Source organism: Aricia agestis, chromosome Z (assembly GCF_905147365.1).
Source record: "Aricia agestis chromosome Z, ilAriAges1.1, whole genome shotgun sequence".
Lineage (NCBI taxonomy): Eukaryota > Metazoa > Arthropoda > Insecta > Lepidoptera > Lycaenidae > Aricia > Aricia agestis.
The window spans coordinates 38,148,736-38,170,831 of record NC_056428.1 but is presented as its reverse complement, the minus strand read 5'-3'; the positions used below and the strand labels follow the sequence as shown (position 1 = coordinate 38,170,831).

General features: G+C 34.9%; 1 protein-coding gene across 1 annotated transcript; it reads right to left on the bottom strand.

Moving 5' to 3' along the window:
• Positions 1-2,345: 2,345 nt before the first annotated feature.
• LOC121739037 (Y+L amino acid transporter 2) lies at positions 2,346-21,824 on the bottom strand. Its single transcript, XM_042131351.1, has 10 exons — positions 21,367-21,824; positions 21,093-21,195; positions 18,698-18,813; positions 11,508-11,633; positions 10,799-10,898; positions 7,433-7,601; positions 5,544-5,744; positions 5,054-5,203; positions 3,773-3,944; positions 2,346-2,814 (listed from the first exon to the last, which is right to left on the bottom strand). Exons 1-10 carry the CDS (start codon positions 21,569-21,571, stop codon positions 2,738-2,740), a joined length of 1,419 nt encoding a protein of 472 aa, XP_041987285.1. The 5' UTR covers positions 21,572-21,824; the 3' UTR covers positions 2,346-2,737.
• Positions 21,825-22,096: the final 272 nt, after the last annotated feature.

The window sequence follows — 22,096 nt, the reverse complement described above, 5'->3', positions numbered from 1 at the left end:
ATTCGAGTTTGACGGATCACAATCCAATAAATCAAAATCGATATCGGATAAGTCTCGTAATCGAAATCTGATCGGTTTCGGGAGTAAGGTTAATGGGCCTAGACGTGACCGTGACCGCACATTCCTTTGTAATGAATTGTATGTCATGACATGATAATATATTTATATACACAACTACAATATTGACATACAGTTTTGAAATGTCACTGTCACAGTAGTCTGCACCTTAAAAAGGCCAGTCGTTCAATTCATATTATGAAACTGAAATCTTACAGAAAACTTGAATCTGAATACAAATTTAAAGGCTTGCTTTTAGCAAAGTATAAAAAAACGCATAAACCTAATGTTAAACTAATGTAAAAAGCGTAAAATATAAAATTTAGTAAAATATTGCAAATTGTATAAAAAATGTAAATATGAAATAATGTATAAAATGTAAACGCAATTTATAAAACGCACGCAATAGTGATGTATAATAAAGTAGTTAAGTCATGTATTACATTGAAAAATATGAAAACGTAAGAAATAAATAAAATTAGACATTTTCCTGTATACAGGTACTGGGGACAAGAAAAAAAAATCACTACGTTGAATAAGGGTTTGCTTTAAAAATTAAAATGTTTTATAATATAAATTGTCGAAAATGGCCGTTTTTGACCGTCCTACTGTATATTATATAATAACATTTATGTATTGTATTAAACATTCATAACACCGGTACAAACTTATATATATGTTTGACCTTTGTCAATCCTGCGATATACAAAGCGCTTAACCAAGCAGTCTTTTGTGATGGTGATTAAATTTTTACAATCTTATGAATACTCTGTCTTAATATCTAAAATTAGTTCACCTGTCAATACTGACAATAAATAATAAAACGGATAATCTAAAAATCGTACATGCTATTTTTCTTTTTAAAATTATTGAATGTATTTGTTTTTTAAAATAAAATTTTAATTTTAAGGTAATAAAGATCTAGTAGTAATAATAATTATTATTTGTCCCGTTTAAGTTTATCTATAGCCGCGAAATTTTTTACAGGTTAAACAATAATTTAAGATATTCAGACGCCTAATCTTCTAAAAACCTATATATTTTCTTATTGTAGTTTTATTTGTAAATGATATTATATTGATTATACGTGTATACATTTAAACTTTGAATTTGTGTCCGATTTATTAAAATACTATGGTCCTAAAATAATAAAAAATCATTTTTTCGTAATCTCTTAAGATGTGGGTTAGGTATTCCAGACTTAAAAAAACTATATCATTTAAGAATAAAAATAAATGCAATATTTAATTTTCTTGCCTGGCATTAAGATGTTATTGAGGATTAAATATTGAAACAATTCTATATTAAACTCTAACCAAGTGTGATGTACAGTATTCGAAACCATGTTGCCAGTATACCATGGCAATCATCTATTTTAAAATAGCTATTGACTGAGTTACTGAGTATTCAAAACTATTCCTATAAAATATTATTTTTTTATAAAATTGTAAGTATGTCTGACCGTCTTATTATGACATTTGTATACAGTATTTATGAACTAAATTTAACTATGACATATTATGCACAACATATACTGCGAATTCTGTTATATGATACAACATATGATATGGACAAAATGGGTTCTTATTTCGAAGTCTTATGAGATATGTTCCAAGGATTCACTGTCAGTCAAACTAAGTACTATTTAATTACAGATTGATATTATACATAGGGTAAGTTCCAAAATATAAGCCAGTTTACAAGATGTCTAGAATAGCACGCTATACTGCTAAATCGTTCTGAAACAACTATGCTCAACCTGCGGCCCGCGTGAAGTTAAACCATTTTTAATTTACGCCCACCGGGAAAATAGGTAGAGCAAAGTCGTTGTGAAAGTTGTGAAATTTTTGATCCAGTTCTGAAGTGCTAATTTTGAAGAACTTTATTTTTGTAACCCAAAAAAATTTTGGTTGTGGACTGCGACCAAAAAAAAAACCAAAACGTATTTGAGTACCACTGTTATAAAATATACACCAATTTATTTACATTTTTGACTTAGCTGGGATGTCATCATAATACGTCATACTTGTGTTATTAGTGGAACACCGGCATAATATGGCATCGGATTTAAGATGTCACAATTATTACTGGTTAGTAAACTGGGTAAAATTTTGAAACATACTTATAATCTGCGTTGACACGATACAAGTTCTTGGAAAAAGTCAACTTTGATTAGTGAACTGCATCTGAGAGTACTTTGATGTCGGTTTACGTACATTTACAAAATGTAGTTACCGTACTGGTTTCTTATGCCAAACAATATGGCTGAGAATAGTTGGCCGTCAAGTCTGCTTTGATCTTACTTTTTCTTGCTTCGATTTGAGTTAAAAAGTACAAACCCAGTGAGACTTTATCCAAGTGTACTTTGATCGTGGCAATGTTTAATAAGTTTAACCATAAACACAGATCTACAAATTACGCGTCTACATTTACTGTACCGTAATTTGTAGATCGCATTATAATACAAAATATCTACATCAAAATACTCTTTGAAATTTTAGGCGTACCGTAAAAAATACATTATGGATTCTTCAAAAATGATTTTCGTACTTGACCATCTTGATACTTGCTTGTGATTGGTCAGATTCTGCTTTGGCATTTTTTGAGATTCATTGTAATTGGTCAATATTGGCTTCAAGATCTTTATTATGATATTTAAGTAAAATTTCTTCTTCTCTTTTTATTCTTTTGATTCCTCGACGACGGCATCTTCGAGTGCACACATGAACAATTTTTGACACAAGTGTTCGAATTTAGCTGAAAATAAAATATAATAATTATTATTAACCCTTTATTTTATTAATGTTTCATTTTTACAGGAAACTAATATAAATTCGATTGTAAGGATCAACAATGCGCTGACTTCAAGAATTTACACTCAAAATAAGAACTAGGAATTTAATTATTTTGCATTTTTTATGAATTTTAACAAATTATTTTTACAAAACACGTATATACGTGTCAGAGTAGGATAGCATCATAAAGTTATTTGTTGACCCCACAGACCGCACAAAAGGACGCTTTTGCATGCGAGCAACACGTATGACAGGAAAAATATGAAATGATGGGATGCGGTCAGCTTTCATGCGGACCAGATCTGCGTGCGGGCGACGACACGCATGAAAGGAAAGGCCCCTCATATCTGCTATATCACATCAAACGCTAAGGCTTCAGTCTCAACTCTCAAAACAGCGAGCAGCGGGGCGGGAGCGGCGCGGCGTGGTGCGGCACGTGACAATGTATATATTTATATGGATTACGGACTAGAGATCGCCCAATGGTCGAAATTCTACCTTAAATTTAATTATCTTCTTCTTTTGGCTCTTTATTTAAAGTATTGACTATTTCAGATTTAATAAAAAATAACAATCCATTTTTAATTTGACAACTGACTTCAACCATAAACAAAAGAGTATAATTCGTGTTTATAGGCTTGTCATTCAAAAAGATTATTAGCTCGATGCACTCCTTCAACATATAAACTATAACTGTGCAAAATTTTATTCACCTACGCTTCCGCATTTTTCAATCGCGTATTAATATAATAATAAGCCCTCCAGTACGCCGTGCGTCACGCCAATCGGGGCCTGTTCATATAAATCTTTACATTGTCACGCGCCGCTCCCGGCCCGCTGCCCGCTGGTTTCGAGACTGAAGCCAAAGCGCAATGTTGCTTTTGCTTAAACAACTATAATATAATACACATAATACTTACATGAGAAATTCTGGACGGCTTTGAACTGTGCCTTCACCAATAGATAGTAGACCGGTATACCGGAGACCGTCATGAGGAAACCTCCCAGCACCGCCACGGGTTGCGAAACCACCGGCGCAACCATCAGCACAGCAGAGATAACCACGAAAATAACCGGCATCCAGAGTTGAACCTGAGAAACAAATAAAACTTCTTTGTTTGAGTATTTTGAGACGCTTTAGAATGTGACATCGCATTGACAATGTTACATCGCATCGACTGAGCAAAATGTGATATCGCATCGACTGAGTAAAATATGATATCGCATCGACCGAGTAAAATGTGATATCGCATAGACTGACTAAAATGTGATATCGCATAGACTGAGTAAAATGTAATATCGCATCGACTGAGCAAAATGTGATATAGCATCGACTGAGTAAAATGTGATATCGCATCGACTGAGTAAAATGTGATATCGCATCGACTGAGTAAAATGTGATATCGCATCGACTGAGTAAAATGTGATATCGCATCGACTGAGTAAAATGTGATATCGCATCGACTGAGCAAAATGTGATATCGCATCGACTGAGTAAAATGTGATATCGCATCGACTGACTTAAATCCGTATTGCGTTCAGTAGATTTTTTGTGAAAGAGTAACTTATTGCACAGTGAGTATTCCTGCAGTCAGTACCTGTAGGCTGTAATACCCGTAACACGACGTACTGACTGCACGAATGCTCGCTAGAGAATAAGTTACACTAAACCTGCGTTTTTATTGAATTCGGTCGCAGAGCAGATCCATTTGTATTTTAAATAAATGCATAATTGATAGTCACTGAGAAGCAACTCCCATGTTTACATTTTGTAACTTTTGCCGGCGGAACTGTTGTGGCAACTGGCTACACAAGGCTTCCATTGACACTAATAATTTTCTTTTTCATTTCTTTTCTATCTAATATTTAGACGCAATAGCAATATTTTGTTTAAGTGAAAATAAATAGCTAACCGCGGCTCAGCGGACAACACTACAAGACTAGACTAAATACTATAGCGTATAGTCAATAGACTATCAGTTGCACTATGTAGTCAAGACATCCGCAGGCTTAGCCAACATTAGAAACGGGAAAGAATCGCCATATTGACAGATTTGAGTGATAAAATGGCGGATTTCCTACGTCTATCTGTCACTTTGTCTATTCTTCCGTAGAAAGAAACGGCTTCCACGGTATCCATGCTGAGTCTGCTGATAAAGATCTGTAAAATTTAGCATGAGTTATACATTATTCAAACTTACCCGAATAGGTCTAGGCAGGTCGGGTCTCTTGTATCGCAGCCACAGCACGGCGCTACAACTGAGGGTCGTGAAGAAGGACTCTACCACGGTACAGTATGTTATCAGCATCGTCAGATCATTGGGTATCAGCATTACCATTGAGATCAGCATCTACAATATATAGATTTTTATGGTTAAGTGATGACTAAGTACTTGATTAAAATTTTTGGTGGTGGTGGTTTTATAATAAATATATTATCGTCTTATAATGTCCTGTATTTTCGTGACCTGACACAACTGGTGAGAGATCTGGCGCAGAACTTTATACATCTGTCGCATGGATACATATTTCTTGGCAAAATTTTGGAAACACTTCTTTAATATATACCACAAAGGAGTTTTTTAGCTGTAGCCTACATGACATTTTTAGAGTCTACTTACTATCCATTGAGTATAGACCTTATTTTATACAACACCATTATCAGAAATTAAAATCAAGGCCATATCTTACCAAAAACACAAGCGAGGGCATCGGCGACATACATTTCACGTTGATATGCGCCAATAATTTTGGCATATGGCCGTTTCTGGCGCCAGCGAAGCACATTCTAGAAGATGCCATTATATGCACAGATAGGCCACCAAGAATAGCAATGGCTACTAGAGGTGGCATAGCGTATTTGAAGTAGCTTAAAGCAGCAACGGAAAAGTCCTGGAAAATAAACAAAATGATAACACAGTCCACTCCAAGAGTGTTCGGAAATTAAGCTTTGAATTAATTAACTGTCAAGTAAAACAGGGGAGAAACTTCAGTCAGTAAGAGATTCTTAACACCATGTTAAGCCGAGCGCCTTTGCTGATAGGTGGGTTCGTCAATCCACACCTATATTCTTCTTTTTTCGATTTTGGTATGTTTGTGAATAATTGGTTTCTGTTTGCAAGTTATAAATGTAGTCTCAAAAGTTCAGAAAGATAATATCGTCGGATGAAATCTAGCCACAAATGAAAAAACAGCGTTTGAACTTTGAACAGAGATTTTTCATCTCAGCTGTGGTCTCTATAGGCTTTTGCTAACATTTTGCTATTGTGTCTGTATTATGCATTGCTATATTTGTAGTAAAGTTCACCTTACTATCGATATAGATCTTCCGATCCGATATTCCTAAACACAGTCAATTTTAAGGTAAAGGCGAAATCTGACAAAAGACGGTTCACGTATTAATTAAATTAACTAACATAATTATTGCTTTGTGTTGAGAGCATGTCATTTAAAGTGGAATATACCAAAAGAAAATGAATAAAAAAATTAGCCGTCTGCATATCAGCTCAAGTAGGACACCATGGAGTTACTTCAAAAATTTATTACTAGAGCATAAATCCTAGGCAATCTAGCCAACTACCGCTTCTAGGAAGTTTCTCAATTTGCATACTTTGTAGGCCAGTAATCTAAGAAGCATTAGGCTACGATAGTGAGCTCATAAACAACATAACATTACCGTTATTAGGTAATAACTAGTCGGCAACTGGTGAGGTGGTCCGAATTACTGTTATACAACGTAAGTCACATAGCGGTGACCAAATACATCGCGACATTTTAAGGGAAAATAAAATAGTGATCATCCAATAAGGTTTCCGATTCTAAGTAGTCTCGCTTCGTAAGAAACGCAATTTTTTGGATTTGGTAATATCATAATTTTGTGTCATGTAGTAGTTTGGTCAAAAAAAGAAATAGAAGATAATTATTTTCATCCAGCTTGAACACACTAATGAAATAATATAAAGACGACCTCTGTGGCTCAGTTGGTGGGCTGTTGGTAGCTCTAGCCGGGGGTCGCGGGTTCGAATCCCGCCGACGGAACAAAAAGTTTTCAAAGTTTCTGGGTCATGGATGTGTAATGTGTATTAAATAATTTTATTTTATTTATTTATTTTGGAAAACCAACAGCTTTAATTTACAATACAATAGAATCGACATTATACAAAAAGAAAGCCAATGACAGGTTTTCACGTTCACATAATGTGTATCATATAATAAAAATCTGAAATATATGTATACTTAATATAAAAGTATTAAATATATTTCCGTTGTCTGGTACCCGTAACACAAGTCCTTCGGGTACTTAGCACGGGGCCAGACTGACGTGGTGTGAAGCGACCATAGATAATAATAATAACGTCTAATAATACGGCATCAACTCTTTGAGCACCGATGGACAATGACAGGTGAATAATGAATACAATGGAAATAATATGACATGCTCTCCTTCGTTACCGGTGCCAATGTTTAGACTAGGCATTCGCTAAAAGTGAAATTTTGGCTTATTCTGTGATTGTTTATGGCTACTGTAAAGGTCATACAAAATATTCACTATTCAGTGAAGTTAGTAACAAAAAACTTACCACAGCAATAGCCTCAGTAGTCCTCACGTTAGCGGGCCCGAGTACAGCCAAATATGACACGTTGGCCAATACATATATCGCCGTCACCATAGGTAGTGAGATGTAGATAGCGCGGGGCAGATTCTTAAACGGATTCCTCAGCTCTTCCGTCATGAAGTTTAAGTAGTTCCTAAAATATTTGAGTTATCAGTGGAACGATAGCGAAGAAACAAAGGAATAATTTCTCGTTGCGTTTCAGTGCGGCGTGTAGTTGCAACCGTTGGTTGCAACGGTATAATAATGTCATATGTCACATAGCTGCGTTTAGGATTCGCATGGGCGTAGCCACACTGGGGCAAGCTGGGGCGCTTGCCCCACCCTGGCTCTGACCTATAAGGTGCCTAATTAAACAAAAAAAAAATCTTATACAAACAACGAAAATAGCTGTTAATATCCATAGTTACAAAAACAAAACGGGGGGGGGGGGGAATAGGTTGACTGCTGTTCCACCCTAAGCCCAAGGCTGGCTACGCTCATGAGTCAACTCGTGATGATGAGTGGAGTGATGACAGTACAGCGCGTTTAGGGTTGCCAGGCGTCCAGATAAAGCCGGACACAGTCAGGCTTTTTGATTGCGTGTCCGGCCAAAATTAAGAGGATATGATTGTGTGTATTGTGTGTATTGTTGTGTATTTAACAATTTTGTAATAAATATCTATATATATAAAACTCAAAGGTGACTGACTGATTGACATAGTGATCTATCAACGCACAGCCCAAACCACTGAACGGATTGGGCTGAAATTTGGCATGCAGGTAGATTTTATGACGTAGGCATCCGCTAAGAAAGGATTTTGATAAATTCCAAACCCAAGGGGTTAAAATAGGGGATGAAAGTTTGTATATAATAATACTTCTTAACGCGAGCGAAGCCGCGGGCAAAAGCTCGTATTAAAATAAAGTGGAATAAGTGCAAGGAAAGTGTATAATTATTTAATTGAAAATTAAGAGGAGTCCGGCTTTTGTAGAGCTTTGAATCAATAATTTCATATGAAAATCTTAGAAATAAGCTTAGAAGGTCTTACACCAAATAAAATGTAAAATTATATCTATTTTTTTTAATAAAACAAAAATTACGAACGTATTCCTACACAAAGAGTTCAGATTCTGAGTATTCGATAGCAGGACTTTTTTGTAGAAATGTCCGGCCAAGCTGGCTGCTTTGTCCGGCTTTTTGATATCGATGACATTCGATCTATAAGTACATAATATAATATTTTGTCACAGTGTTCGTAAAGCACTGTGCAACACAACAGAGCAAATAAAGGGCCGTCCAAGAGTAATTTAGAAAATATCGATATTTCAACAGGGGTTGAAATATCGATATGGGATCCTTAAAAGCTTGATTGCCGATATGCAGGGGCATATCGGCAATCAAGCTTTTAAAGATCCCTTTAACTGTATTATATCTTTGGTATAATTTAGAACCTGCGCTGTGAAGTTATTTGTGTATCTCCCTTGAAATTTTATTTGTGCATCTCCCTTGAAATTTTACCGCGTGCTCTACACGGAATGTTCTCTTCATTCTGCTAATTTTAACATAATAATATAATTACTGAAGATTTTCACCACTGTTTTAATTTAAGCTAAGTATATTTAAACTAAAGATCAACAGTTTTCATAAAATTATGTTAACACTTAACTGTTTGGGTCCAACGAATTAACGTAAGTAAACTTAGATAGGTGGTAAATATGACGTCAACCTGACTTCATCTTAATTTATCGAAACCAGTCACTAACCAGCTCATAAAGGACTAAATACTCTTAATGAAGTCCTCATATTTTCAATTGTTTTACCCGTTATAAAGTATTTTGATACGAAAACTAGTTTTCGCGGCCGCACTCATTACTTAATTAAGATTTTGACATAAATCCATATTAAGTATATATTTTTTTGACAAATTCTTATTTAAATTAAAGATAAGTAATCATTAATTAATGCTCTGGGTGCGAAGCTTAGTTTTGGCCCCATTTAGGGCGCGAATACGTCCAATAATGTCTTTAGAGTAGAACTGGGACTATGCCCTACTAATTATATTTTTGGTAGCAGCTTGAGTAATTATATAACAAATAGGACACATCTGAAAATTAGAAGATTAAGATGACATCATCCAATTTCTCGGGGGTATAATAATGGAAATGATTATCATCTAGTGGCCAATTATCACAACATTGGTCAACGCAAAAGGTCTTACATAAACTTTGTTTCAATTAATTATGATGGAAATGTAAATAAAAATACATAGTTTAGTAGATAGGTCTACTACATGCCTATGAAGCAATCTCTATTCTTAAGAGAATAGAGATTCAATCATAACTTCGTAAGTGAAGTTATGATTGAAAAATTCTTTATTCGTACAAACTTAATATAGCAACAATAAGAGAAACTGAACATAGCCTATGACTACTATCAGCGGTTTCTTCAGGTTATAAAAACTTGTGGGAATTTTCAAAAATTTAAAACCAATTTTGTAAACCCAAGACCTTTTTGTTGAGACAGTGTCACTCGAAGTTGCAACTTGTTAAATCAGCATGAATTGAACTTGGAAATCAACCGGTCGTTGGTCGTTGACTTATTGAAATATTCAAGACGCTACAACTTATATAGAGCAACTTTGAAAACAAGTTTTCCTGAAGTCTGCAAACTTTGTGAATCTTTTTAGTGGCGAGAAACTTTTCAATTCAGTTTAAAACGCGGATATACAACAGTAATAGTGACAAACGGACGACCATATAGACATTAAAGTAATAGATACATCACTTTTTCAAGCTCTTTGGGTATGGAACTTTAAAAATATCTTTAAGTACTTTTGTGTACATTTTAAGAGCGTTTTATGATTAAACTGACGGTTTTTACTATTCAATCATAGATATTTCGAAAGTGCATTTACACCCAATTGGTTTACAGGAGAGTAAAATCCAAAACAACTTCTATATTCAGGGAATAAAGTTGTTTCTTCTTTGCTTTCACTCGTGCAGGGAATTCTCTTTACCCATATTTTTCGTCTACACCGGTAAAGGATTAGATATTGCTTGTAAGTACATTTTTATTAAAGTGCATAGGGGATGGATTAACTTCCAGTCCCCCTTGTACTCAGTACTCTCCATTAATAACAATGAACTTAATGATTTTGGATTAAGTTGGGTATAAAGGGTTGCTAGATAATAAGTTTGGTGAACCACTCGTCCTGCTTTTTTTCAATAAGAATTTAAGGTATTCTGACAGCATAGACTGGCTAATCTGGACTCTGGAGGAATGACTGGTCAATGCATCTCAATTATGAGTTACAGAAAGGTTTGTAAAATAAGGGTACTTCAAAAACTTACCATCCAGAGTACGAAAATATGCCGAAGTAGAATGCAACGGACCAATCGCTGACAGAGGACACAGTTCCATCCCAGCCATTATCAAAATGTTCGACACCACCTAAAAAAAGTAGATTTTTTAAAATTTTCTTTTATACAAGGTGTAACAAAACCAAGTGATTACTTTAGGGTGTGTAGAGTTCGCTGTGAAAGTAGCAGCCCTAAAAGAGTAACTTTGTTTCTCACCTTTGTATGAAAAAATGCCACAAAAAATCTTGCTCTTTAAGGGCTGCAATTTTGAGAGTGATCTCTAATTTAAACTCTAAATTTAACCACTTATTTTACATCTTGTATATCTTCAATGTAAAGTTTACATTCTAAATTAAGTTCCATAGACAACTTTATTCGAAATTCAAATGCTGTTACTTTATTCGAAATTCAAAAGTGCAAGCAGTAGGCGTTCTGTCTACACGCGAACTGCAAAAAATGCGATCAATACGCTTTCCAGACTTCCTGTGTAGAGCGTCTGGATAGACTACCTAGGTCCTAGCAATCTAGATGTCTGGGTTTATTGCGGATGCTGGGAATATTTATATAACAGCGGAAAATTATAGACGTTGATAAAAATAGCGTCCGCTTTCTTATTAATCAAAAACGATTTTTCTTTACTTTTAAAATCATTGGTAAGTATAATATGTTTTAGATTTTGAAAAACAAAAATTATACCAACCTTTTGCCATCCACAGAATCCCGCCAAAAATTATGACGACCAACGCAGCGATCTTGGTGAACATAAATACATTTTGAATGCGTGTTGTGAATTTTATATCATATGCATTTATGAAAGTTAGGAGTCCTACAACAAAATATTTTTGTTAAAAACATAGCCCATTTTGGTATCATCCTACTAATATCATAGCTAATATTATAAAGGCGAAAGTTTGTATGTATGGATATTGGATGTACATAGTATTGATTTTACGAATGAATAAAAGTTTTGATAGTCTAATGCTACGTTTTGGATAATTTTGTATGAAAACTAGAGTGACCCTAATTGGCATCGTAGATAGTTACATTTATCGTAAAGAGAGAGAGGCCCATAATTAGGGTCCGTAGGACAAGGAAAAGCCGATCAGAAGAAAAGTTAGCATAACTGTCTTCTGTGGCCTGTATAAGTCGTATCCACAATTTCATCAACGACGGTTAAAGGTAGTGCTCGAATAAGCATCACGTTTCCTCTTCATTTGTGCATATTTTAGTCGCGACTCGCATTATATATCGTCGTAATCTCCAAACTAGCTCTCATGCATGATACGCACCGAGGCTATTATTATTTTTTAACAAAAAATTGAACCCGACTTCCAAGGTAAAAACAATATTCTTAAAATGATCTAAAAAGTATTAAATAATTCTTATTCTTCATTAGTGGTTTTTTCAAAATTCGACTAAACCTCAACTTATTCTGTACTCAATTTTCATTCGTTTGAAGTCGGTACCAGCCTAGAACTGAGATACTTGACAACTTAGCCGGTACCGACTTCAAAACAATTAAAATTGAGTAAAAGTGTACAGAATAAGTTGAGGTTTAGTCGAAGTGGTGAAACAAGCCTTTAGGGTCTGTTTCTCCACTTCCAGATAAATTTGGGATAGGCTATTCATAACGTATCTGACAGGTGAAGTTAGAGTAACTGTCAGATAAGTTGTGGATAGCATATCCGACACTTATCAGGAAATGGTGAAACAGCCCCCTAACCGATTCAGTGCGGATGACACGGGAGCCGTGTCATACGCGTTTTTAACGTGTGGCGTATGACACGGGAGCCGTGTCATTTGAAAAACGATTGTATCTCCCTCAAATTACACTTTACAAGGTTCTACTCTGAACAAAATCATCTTAATTTTCCACGTAGAACAAGCCTATAGGCTTCGCCTCTGAATATTCTGTGAATTGAAAAAAAGTAGGGGCCGTCAACCTTTTTTAAAAGGTGCATTCATTGCGGATTATACGGCAGCCGCGTCTTATGGGTTTTTAACGTGTGGCGTATGACACGTGAGCCGTGTCATTTAAAAAGCGATTGTATCTCCCTTAAATTACACTTTAGAAGGTTCTGCTCCGAACAAAACCATCTAAATTTTCTACGTAAAACAAGCTTATAGGCTTCCTTTCTGAATATTCTGTGAATTGAAAAAAGTAGGTACTGTCTCCTTTTTTAGCCCACCGTACGTTATCCAAAATTTCTGATCACTAAAATTCGGACGCCCGCCGGAACGTACTCTGTTCATACATTTTGTTGTGGACCCCGCATACTATCAGAATTCTGACGTGTCAAAATGTATGAGCGTCCGACTTTTTCTGATAATAAATTCGGATAATGTGCGGCCGGGCTTTTTAATAGTAAACTTTTAAGAAAATAAAGAAGTAATATTGGGAGTCTTCATGGTTCCCATCATCAGATCACCACTTTTGTGAACATGGTACCAACTCGGAACCGGATCAATCGGAACAAATACCCTATACAACAAAAGAAAAATTTTGAAAATCCGTTCACAAACGGCGGAGTAATCGTTCAACACACATAAAAAAATATCCACAGCCAAACGTATAACCTCCTCTTTTTTGGAAGTCGGATAAAAAATATTACTACTCATTTTTCTAACTTTGAAACCTACAAAAGGTTTGCAACATCTGAATAAAAAAATCGCTTACCTGCCATTTTTAGGTTTACACTTAGTAAAACTACTCGAAATCAACTTAAAACAACGTAGCCTTCCGTCAACAACAATAGTTTGAGTTCAATTAAATAAATTAAGTTAATACAAGCGTAAAAACAAAAAAAAAACATAAAGCTTTTTGAACGTGGCGGATGACACGGTAGCCGTGTCATCTACTCCTATAGCGTATGACACGGCTCACGTGTCACGGGAAAATTGTATGCCGCCACGACTGAAAGTCTTCAAAAAGGTGCGCCGCATTGAATCGGTTAAGGTTGATTCTAGTCGAATAATGTAAGTTTGCACTGGGAAGATTTAGGTGTCTACACTTGCTCGGAAAGTTTTGTTTACAAAAAGTAATGATATCCCACCAAAAACATAAATGTTACAAATAATAGGGTCCCGTTTTTACTCTTTGGGTACGGAACCCTAAAAAGATCCAAGTTCAATACAAACATTATGCTTGTCTATGGACTTCACCGTAAAAAGAATGGAGATCTAAATGAGTGCCAAGGCCCAAGTTCTATGGAAAATTGAAAGATGTATTTATAGGAACCAAATAAAATTATGAACAAATAATAGAGTCTATTTCTCTGCATTATTTAATATCTATAACAATTGCTGTTTTTTAAATAATTTGAGACCTTAAAGTAGTTTAGATTTGACTTGGCTAGTTTTTATCACAATTAAAATGTTCAAAAATTTTCATGAAATTACTGATGCAATGAAAACTGAAAGAATTTTTCAAATCGGACCTCTTCTGAACTCTTCCGCTTTATAATATTAGTGTAGATTATAGCCGATACGTTAAAACTTTTGATCCGAGAAAGTGCTATCTTTCTGAGCTTCAAAAGTTCGATTAACATGAGTTAGTTATTACTTATTAGTTATTACTTATCGTTCGTAACTAGGGTGATTGGACAGTACCAGTTATTGGACAAGGCACAAAAACACAATATTCATTAAGGTTGCTTTAAATACTGCCTGTTTTTAAGAAAAACAGGTAGTTTTTAAAGCAACCTCAATAAATATTAATATGTTTTTGTGCTCTGTCCAATGACTAGTACTGTCGAATCACTAGTCATTTCACCCTATTACTTATTAGCATGAGAATTTACTATAACTAATTGGATGTTATGCCACTTACATAGCGACACGAACCGTAACTTTCAATTAACTTGCATTTAAACAGCGACTTAACGGAATTAATTAGTAATAATTACGTGTGCAATTTCAACAACTAATAATATTATGTCAAGCTAAGTTCAAGCAAAAAAAAACTGGCCAGCGACGAGTTAAGAGGAGTCCACACCGGCCTTTTTTTCATACAAACGTTGTCCCCTGTTTCCTCTCTGGATAGTGCTAGTAGTTATAATTTTTTTCCTGAATATCTACGGCCACTAATACAATGTCCCTATGTTTTCTTTTTTTTCATAATTTAATTATTAAATAAGATATGAACGTTCCAAAACCCAAAAAAATGGCCAGATTTTTCTGCTGTGTTCAAACATCCAGAAAACAGATTTGAAACAGGCTAGATTATACAAAAAAAAAAAAAAAACATAGGAACACAGCTTAAACCTTTCTTTAATCTTTAAAGAAAAAAGTACTTAAATCGGTTAAGTTTTGGAGAAGGAATCAGGGGACAACGAATCGTTGATTTTCTGCAGTTGTCTCTATCGCGTTCTGCGGTATAGGCTTGAGGTAAGGGAGACAGCTATACATATTACACGTACTTTTTTTTCATTTCTCTAGCCCCTGGTGTATCCTCTTAATCTTACAATTAATTAACAAATAATGAGACTTGCCTGTTCAACGATTGAAAAATGAGTGCCGAAAAATAGCATATTGTGTAAAGGGATGCTGTGTCCGCGCCGCGTGCCGCTGCCGCGCAGAGGCGGCGAAGGCGTGGGCGATGTGGGCGACCGCCCACGGCCTCGCGGTCCAAGGGGCCTTGCGCCTCTTGAAACACGAGGATTTATTTTTGGGATTTACGCGTTTTGAGACCCACATTTTTATTTTAAAAAATCATTGTCTGAAAACAATAATTCTTTCTCTCAACAAAATCCGTCCTCTTGCGTCATCCATTAGGGGGCCTCGCAAAATCTATCTCGGCCACATAAAATTTTGGTCTTAGCCCGCCACAGCTGCCGCGTGACGGTGGTCAGGTGGTGCGTTGGCGGTCTTCCTAAGGATTCGTAGCATAACAAAGGCTCCCGTGAAATACTTAAATATAGGCACCGCTTACGAAACCCGATTTAGTTATAAATTATTTTATAAAATTTATGTTCATTCTGCTTCTTTTTGAAATTGTTATGTATTGGAATAATTTTACTAAATTGATACATACAAGTATTTAAAAAAAACAAAACATAAACTTTAACGACAATGCTACAATGTACGACGCTTCAATATAAAAAAAAAAAACTTACATGATAACGGCACCTTGCACATATAAGGCTGTGAGCTAAGCCGGCTGAAAACAAACTAGCTGGGAAAGCTATGTTGCACCCGGGCACAGCGCAAGTCTAGACAGCAATGGCGGCCAGGGTACCTAACAGGGGGAACTAAAGGGGGACCTACGGGGGTGCTAGAACACCCCCCGCATCAGCGTATGGCTATTGTAATACATTCACGATATATCAGTACACCGATGTACAGGGCGTAGCTGCGTAGGGGGAATGCAAGTATTGACTGATTGCAATATGAAATTTAATCAACTTGGGAAGCTGGTTCGCCTTTCGAACTTCCGATATGCTATGATTGGTTTTGGAATTAAAACTTTATTAAGTTCGAGTTAACATGCGATAAACCTGGATAATATTTTGAGCACAATATACGAATATTAGTAATGCGAAAGTATATTTGTCTGTTACATTTTATACTCAAACCTCTAAATCGATTTTGACGTATTTTGATAATGAAAGTCATCGCCCGCTGCCGGGAGAGGCCCGATAGTTTTTATAGTTTTCATGTAAACCATACACTAGCTGTTTGACCGAGCTTCGCTCGGTATTCGATGAAAATGACATTTTCTAGAAACGATTCCTAGCTAGATCGATTTATCGCCCCCGAAACCCCCTATATACAAAATTTCATGAAAATCGTTGGAGCCGATTCCGAGATTCCAATTATATAGTCTAGCTATAGCTGTTCTTGAGTTACAGCCTGGAGACCCTATTACTAAGACTTCGATGTCTGTCCGTCTGTCTGTCTGTGTGTCTCCAGGCTGTAACTCAAGAACAGCTATAGCTAGACTTCAGACATTTTCACAGAGTGTGTACATATATCTGTTGCCGCTATAACAACAAATACTAAAAACAAAATAAATTAAATATTTAAGGGGGGCTGCCATACAACAAAAGTGACTTTTTTGCTATTTTTTGCTCGATATAAATAATGGCAACACATAGGAACTTGAAATGTTCACAAAACACTCAGTTGTATATTTTGTACTTTAATAATTACTTAATAATAAAATTTAAATAAATTGAATAATTAATCCCATACAAAAAACACAATTTTTAGCCTGTTTTTGCTCTGTAGTGGTACGGAACCCTTCGTGCTCGAGTACAACTCGCACTTGGCTGTTTTTTGTTATTGGTATTTTAAATGATCTCTCAAAAATATAAACATCGGTGAAAGAATGAGTCATAATATCTTAAAAACTCTCCAAGATATATTAATTCGAAAATCAAAAAAATAAACCTTCCGAAAACGCTCCATACTGATAGTGAGCTATGAGTTTAACGGCCGTTCCCAACATTTGATCTATCTCTGGTTTTGCCCTACTAGAGATAGGAATAGCTCACAATTGACATAAAATACATATATGTCTCTAATGTCTAATGTGAGCTATTCCTATCTCTAGTAGGGCCAAACCAGAGATAGATCCAATATTGGGAACGGCCGTAAATGAGTTAGGACGTCACTGACGGATAGCTTGTATGCATCGCGGGAGAACATTGTTCGATAGCTATGTTAAATATTAGGTGTGTGCAAATGCATATTATACCTAATATAATGGGCTGTTTTTAGGCGTTAGTGCATATTTTGGTAATTTTTCTTTGATTGCGCATATTTCAGTAGTATTATGCAGTCATATTCCTCTAATCTAGCTATTATGATATTATACACTGAAGCCGAAATTAATTTATGGAGTAAAAAACCATAGATTTGATGTCATGGTGCAAATTGGAACATATTTTATTAACGGCACCGCCGACAGAATCTTCATGAAGAAATCCTACTGATATAATTAATTATGACTTTTGACAGTGCATATTTCAGCAATTTATTCGTGCATATTTTGGCACTTTCATTGTGCATATAATCCTATGTCTACTTATAACAATTATTTTTTAACAAAAAATTGAAACCGACTTCCAAGGCAAAAACAAATCTAGGCGATCTAAAAAGTATGAAACAATTCTTATTCTTCAGTAGCGCCTTTTTCGAAATTCGACTAAACCTCAACCTATTCTGTTCTTAATTTTCATTCGTTTATAATACCTAGTACAACAAAAAAAGAATTGTACTTATATCGGACTTGTAGTTACGGAGATATGCGAACACAAACATAAAAACATACATAATAAACATACATATACATACATACGTACATACATACATATACATTCATACAATTTTGAAATTTGGCACATTTCTGAACGCTTTTATTAGACTGAGACTCCCATTATTAAAAACAAAATAAATTTAATATTTAAACGGGGCTCCCATACAACAAACGTGATTTTTTCAACATTTTTTTCTCGTTATTAACACTAGTTAACATCATCACTAACACTACTAACTTAGTCTAAGAAAAAATAGTTACTAACTAAATAACTAATACTTATGGATGGATGTATAGTGTCCGAAATAAATGATTATTATATATTATTATTATTATTAATGATGACAACAGGTAGCCGCCTGAAATTTTCACAAATTACTTAGTTTTATTTGCACTTTAATAATTTATAATCAAATTTAAATAAAATTAATAATTAAGGGGGGCTCCCATACAACAACACTCATATTTTTCTTATTTTTGCTCTATAGTGGTAAGGAACCCTTCGTGCGCGAGTCCAACTCGCACTTGGCAGATTATTTGAAGTTGGTTAAAAAATACCAAACTCGAATCATTCCTTTGAAATGACCGACATACATTTGATCTTTTTGCAAGTATAATAAAAAGTAACTTACCAATAGTGGCGGCTGCTACTAATTTCTTGCATGTATAGTCTATGGGACAGTCAGGATATAATGGCATCAAAACGTTGTTAGCGAAGGTTAGAGCCATGATTGCATTGGTTGATGGTCTGAAAACATATTTTCTATGAGTATTTATTTTTTCATAAATGTGACAAGTATGGTCTAAAGTCTAATCTACGGAAGTCGAGATGCATATCCCACTAATGCCTTTGAGTCATTAGATAATATCTTCATCACGAAAATAAAACACTAGTTACACTAGTTGGTTTCTATATTATAAATAATATGTCCTCGTTTTTAATCCTTATCAGCTACATCAATTAATTTATATGCCAGAGAACATCATACTATGTTACGGAAAAATAAATTAGTATTAATCGTCTCGACATTCCAGTTTAATAAAGATCAATAATAATCTTTTAACTAAGCAAAGGCCAATTTCAACTTGTTACAAGAAATTAGAATGCTAATAATAGAAAAACTGAATACTTGAAAATAAAATATCCTTTTAATTTTTAAAAAGGGAGAATAATTTTTATTTTCTCAAGAAAATAAAAATTATTCTCCCTTTTATCTAATATGTATGTTGTTTTATTTTAAGGACCAATGAATAGCATATTATTTAAAAAAATAAATTAAACAACAAAAAACATTATCTACATAAAGGCTGTCACAGACAGAGCAGGTAATGTAAAGATGTATATTATAGCATGATACATTTCGATACATCTCGATACATCTTTCTATAGAAATCTTCAGGAGACCACACACAGCAGCTATATTGTATATTTTTACATCTTCGTATCTTAAGATACCGAGCTATATGAAAATATACATTTATATTTTGATACATCTAAATACATCTCAATATATTTCTGTATATTACGATACATCTCTTCTCTTCATAGGGTGTTCAAAAATTTCTATGATTATATTATATGTGTATGATAGACAGATACACACAGTGTTGCCACTTGCCACCTTATCACAGCACTTCACAGCAGGTACTGCTGTCTGTTCCCCAGAGCCTATATTTTCAATCAAATATCTTCAATCCACATCGTTGGATGTTTTTGTTTTTGACACAATATGTAACAATGCGCGCATCAAAATTACAATCCGAATCATCTTCTGATGAACTATCTAGTAAATCTAATAGCATGTAACTCGAAAGGCCATATTATTACAACATTAAAAATAAGAACAGCCTGTATAACACTTTAGCAGCTGAAATGTGCGTCAACCGCGGCGTTTTGCATTGAAATGTAGGGAAAGATACATTACATTACCTGTTGTGTGTGTGATACATTAATAATATAATGTAAAGTTATACATCCCGGGATGTAATGTACGTTAATATACATTACCTGCTCTGTCTGTGACACTCTTAACAGTCAAACACATGAGGCCTGATGTGACATCAGGCTTTTGATAGACAAATTGACAGTAATCCTACTAATATTATAATGGCGCATTTTCACTGGTCGATAGGGCCCGCATGCGGGGTGCGGGAGATCATGCCACGACCAATAGACATGCGCTATTCATTATCATAGACTCCCCATATGCTGTATACCGTACGAGTTAACAACTAATGAAAATGAGCCCTTAAGACGAAAGTTTGGATGTATGGACGTGTGTCTTACTTATGTTTGTTACTTGTTCACGCAAAAACTACTGAACGGATTTTAATGAAACTTTACAATAAGCTTATACATCAGAATAACACATAGGCTACAATTTTAACTGACTTCAAATGGAGAAGGTGTTATGTTCGTTTTTTTATGTTCATTATTATTCCATAAGTAATCGAGGGAACTCCTCAAAATTTATATCAGTGGTTCTTAACTTTTAGTCATGAGGGACCATCTTACTAAATGTTTGTCTTGCCGGGGACGACCCTGTTGGTTTACCTAAATTAAGTGGTGGTTTGATAAAGAAAACAAGCACAACTATAAATAATTATAAAATTAGCACTCAATTTTTGGTTGGCAAAAATCTAAAAGTTAGAGATTTTAATTTAATGTGATTTTTGTGACTGCATAGTTCATACTCTTTACTAACTTCTGAATTCTCATGTATTATTACAATGGTTTCGCGGACCACTTGGAATACCTTTAAGGACCACCAGTTGTCCACGGACCACCGGTTAAGAACCACTGATTTATATGGAAACATATTAAAGTGAGCAGTATATATTCTAAGCATATGCTACCAACTAGTAAGATTTGGCACCAAGGTATACCATGGTTCGAAAGATGCTGAGAGAATTCCTGACTCTGTATAGATATATAGGTTTGGGAGTTTCGACATTGTTTTAAAAACGGAAAGCATTTTTCAGGTTGTATTGTGTGGTATGGTTATTAATGTAAACCAAATAACTTACACAAAAACTAAGTTGGCATCCCATAAGTACAAGAATGCAGGCAGCGGTCCATATGCTTCGTTTATGTAGTGGTAATCACCACCGCTTTGGGCGAGGGTAGTTCCTAAAAACATGTATAAATATTAGCTTTCTGGACTTGTCTGTAAGATTTTTGAAGATTTTAAAGAGGTCGAGCGGATTTTTACCCTATTCAACTGTAAAATTATAGATATAATACTAAAACTTAAGATAAATAAAATGTATCAGTTAATTTTGAAATGAGAGGAAATCTTACCTAATTCAGCATAAGAGAGAGCTCCGAGAGTGGCCAAGACCCCACAGGCGGCCCAAACACATAGCGATCCCCACACAGATCCTGTTTTCTCTAGCACGTCCTTAGGCGATATAAAAATTCCACTACCGAATATGATGCCCAATATAATTGCAACCCCTTCCAACAGACCCAGCTGTTTACGCATTCTCACTGTTAGTTGACTCATTTTTTAAGTTTTAGTATTTACTTTCAGTGGGCGGTAGATATTAATTACAATTTTATTTTTAGAAAAATATAAAATTCTAAATTTACTGATGTGTCAACCTAATGCCAACGTACTCTATACTTTTCGTGAGTATATTTTGAATTTTAATAGTACTATAAATAATTACTACAACAATCTAGAGGTTCTATACAAAAATAAAATAAAACGAATAAAAATACCCAAAAAAAACCTCGTTTACACCACGCAGCACGCTGCACAGTGCACTTTTGACATTTGACAACTTCTAAATTGAAGCAACAGTGAACAGCTGACAGTTGACAAATAACTAGTGAGTGGCACAGACTACTGACTATAACAATATATTTTTTTGAGAAACAAAAAAGTAAAAAGCCGAAACGGACACGTCCGTAGCTATTTTTGTATACCTATTTTTATTTCAATAAACTGGTTATAAATATGGTTATATTAGTGATATGACTTATTATAACTAGCTAAAAGCCGAGCGTTGCGAGGGTTCGCGTTGTT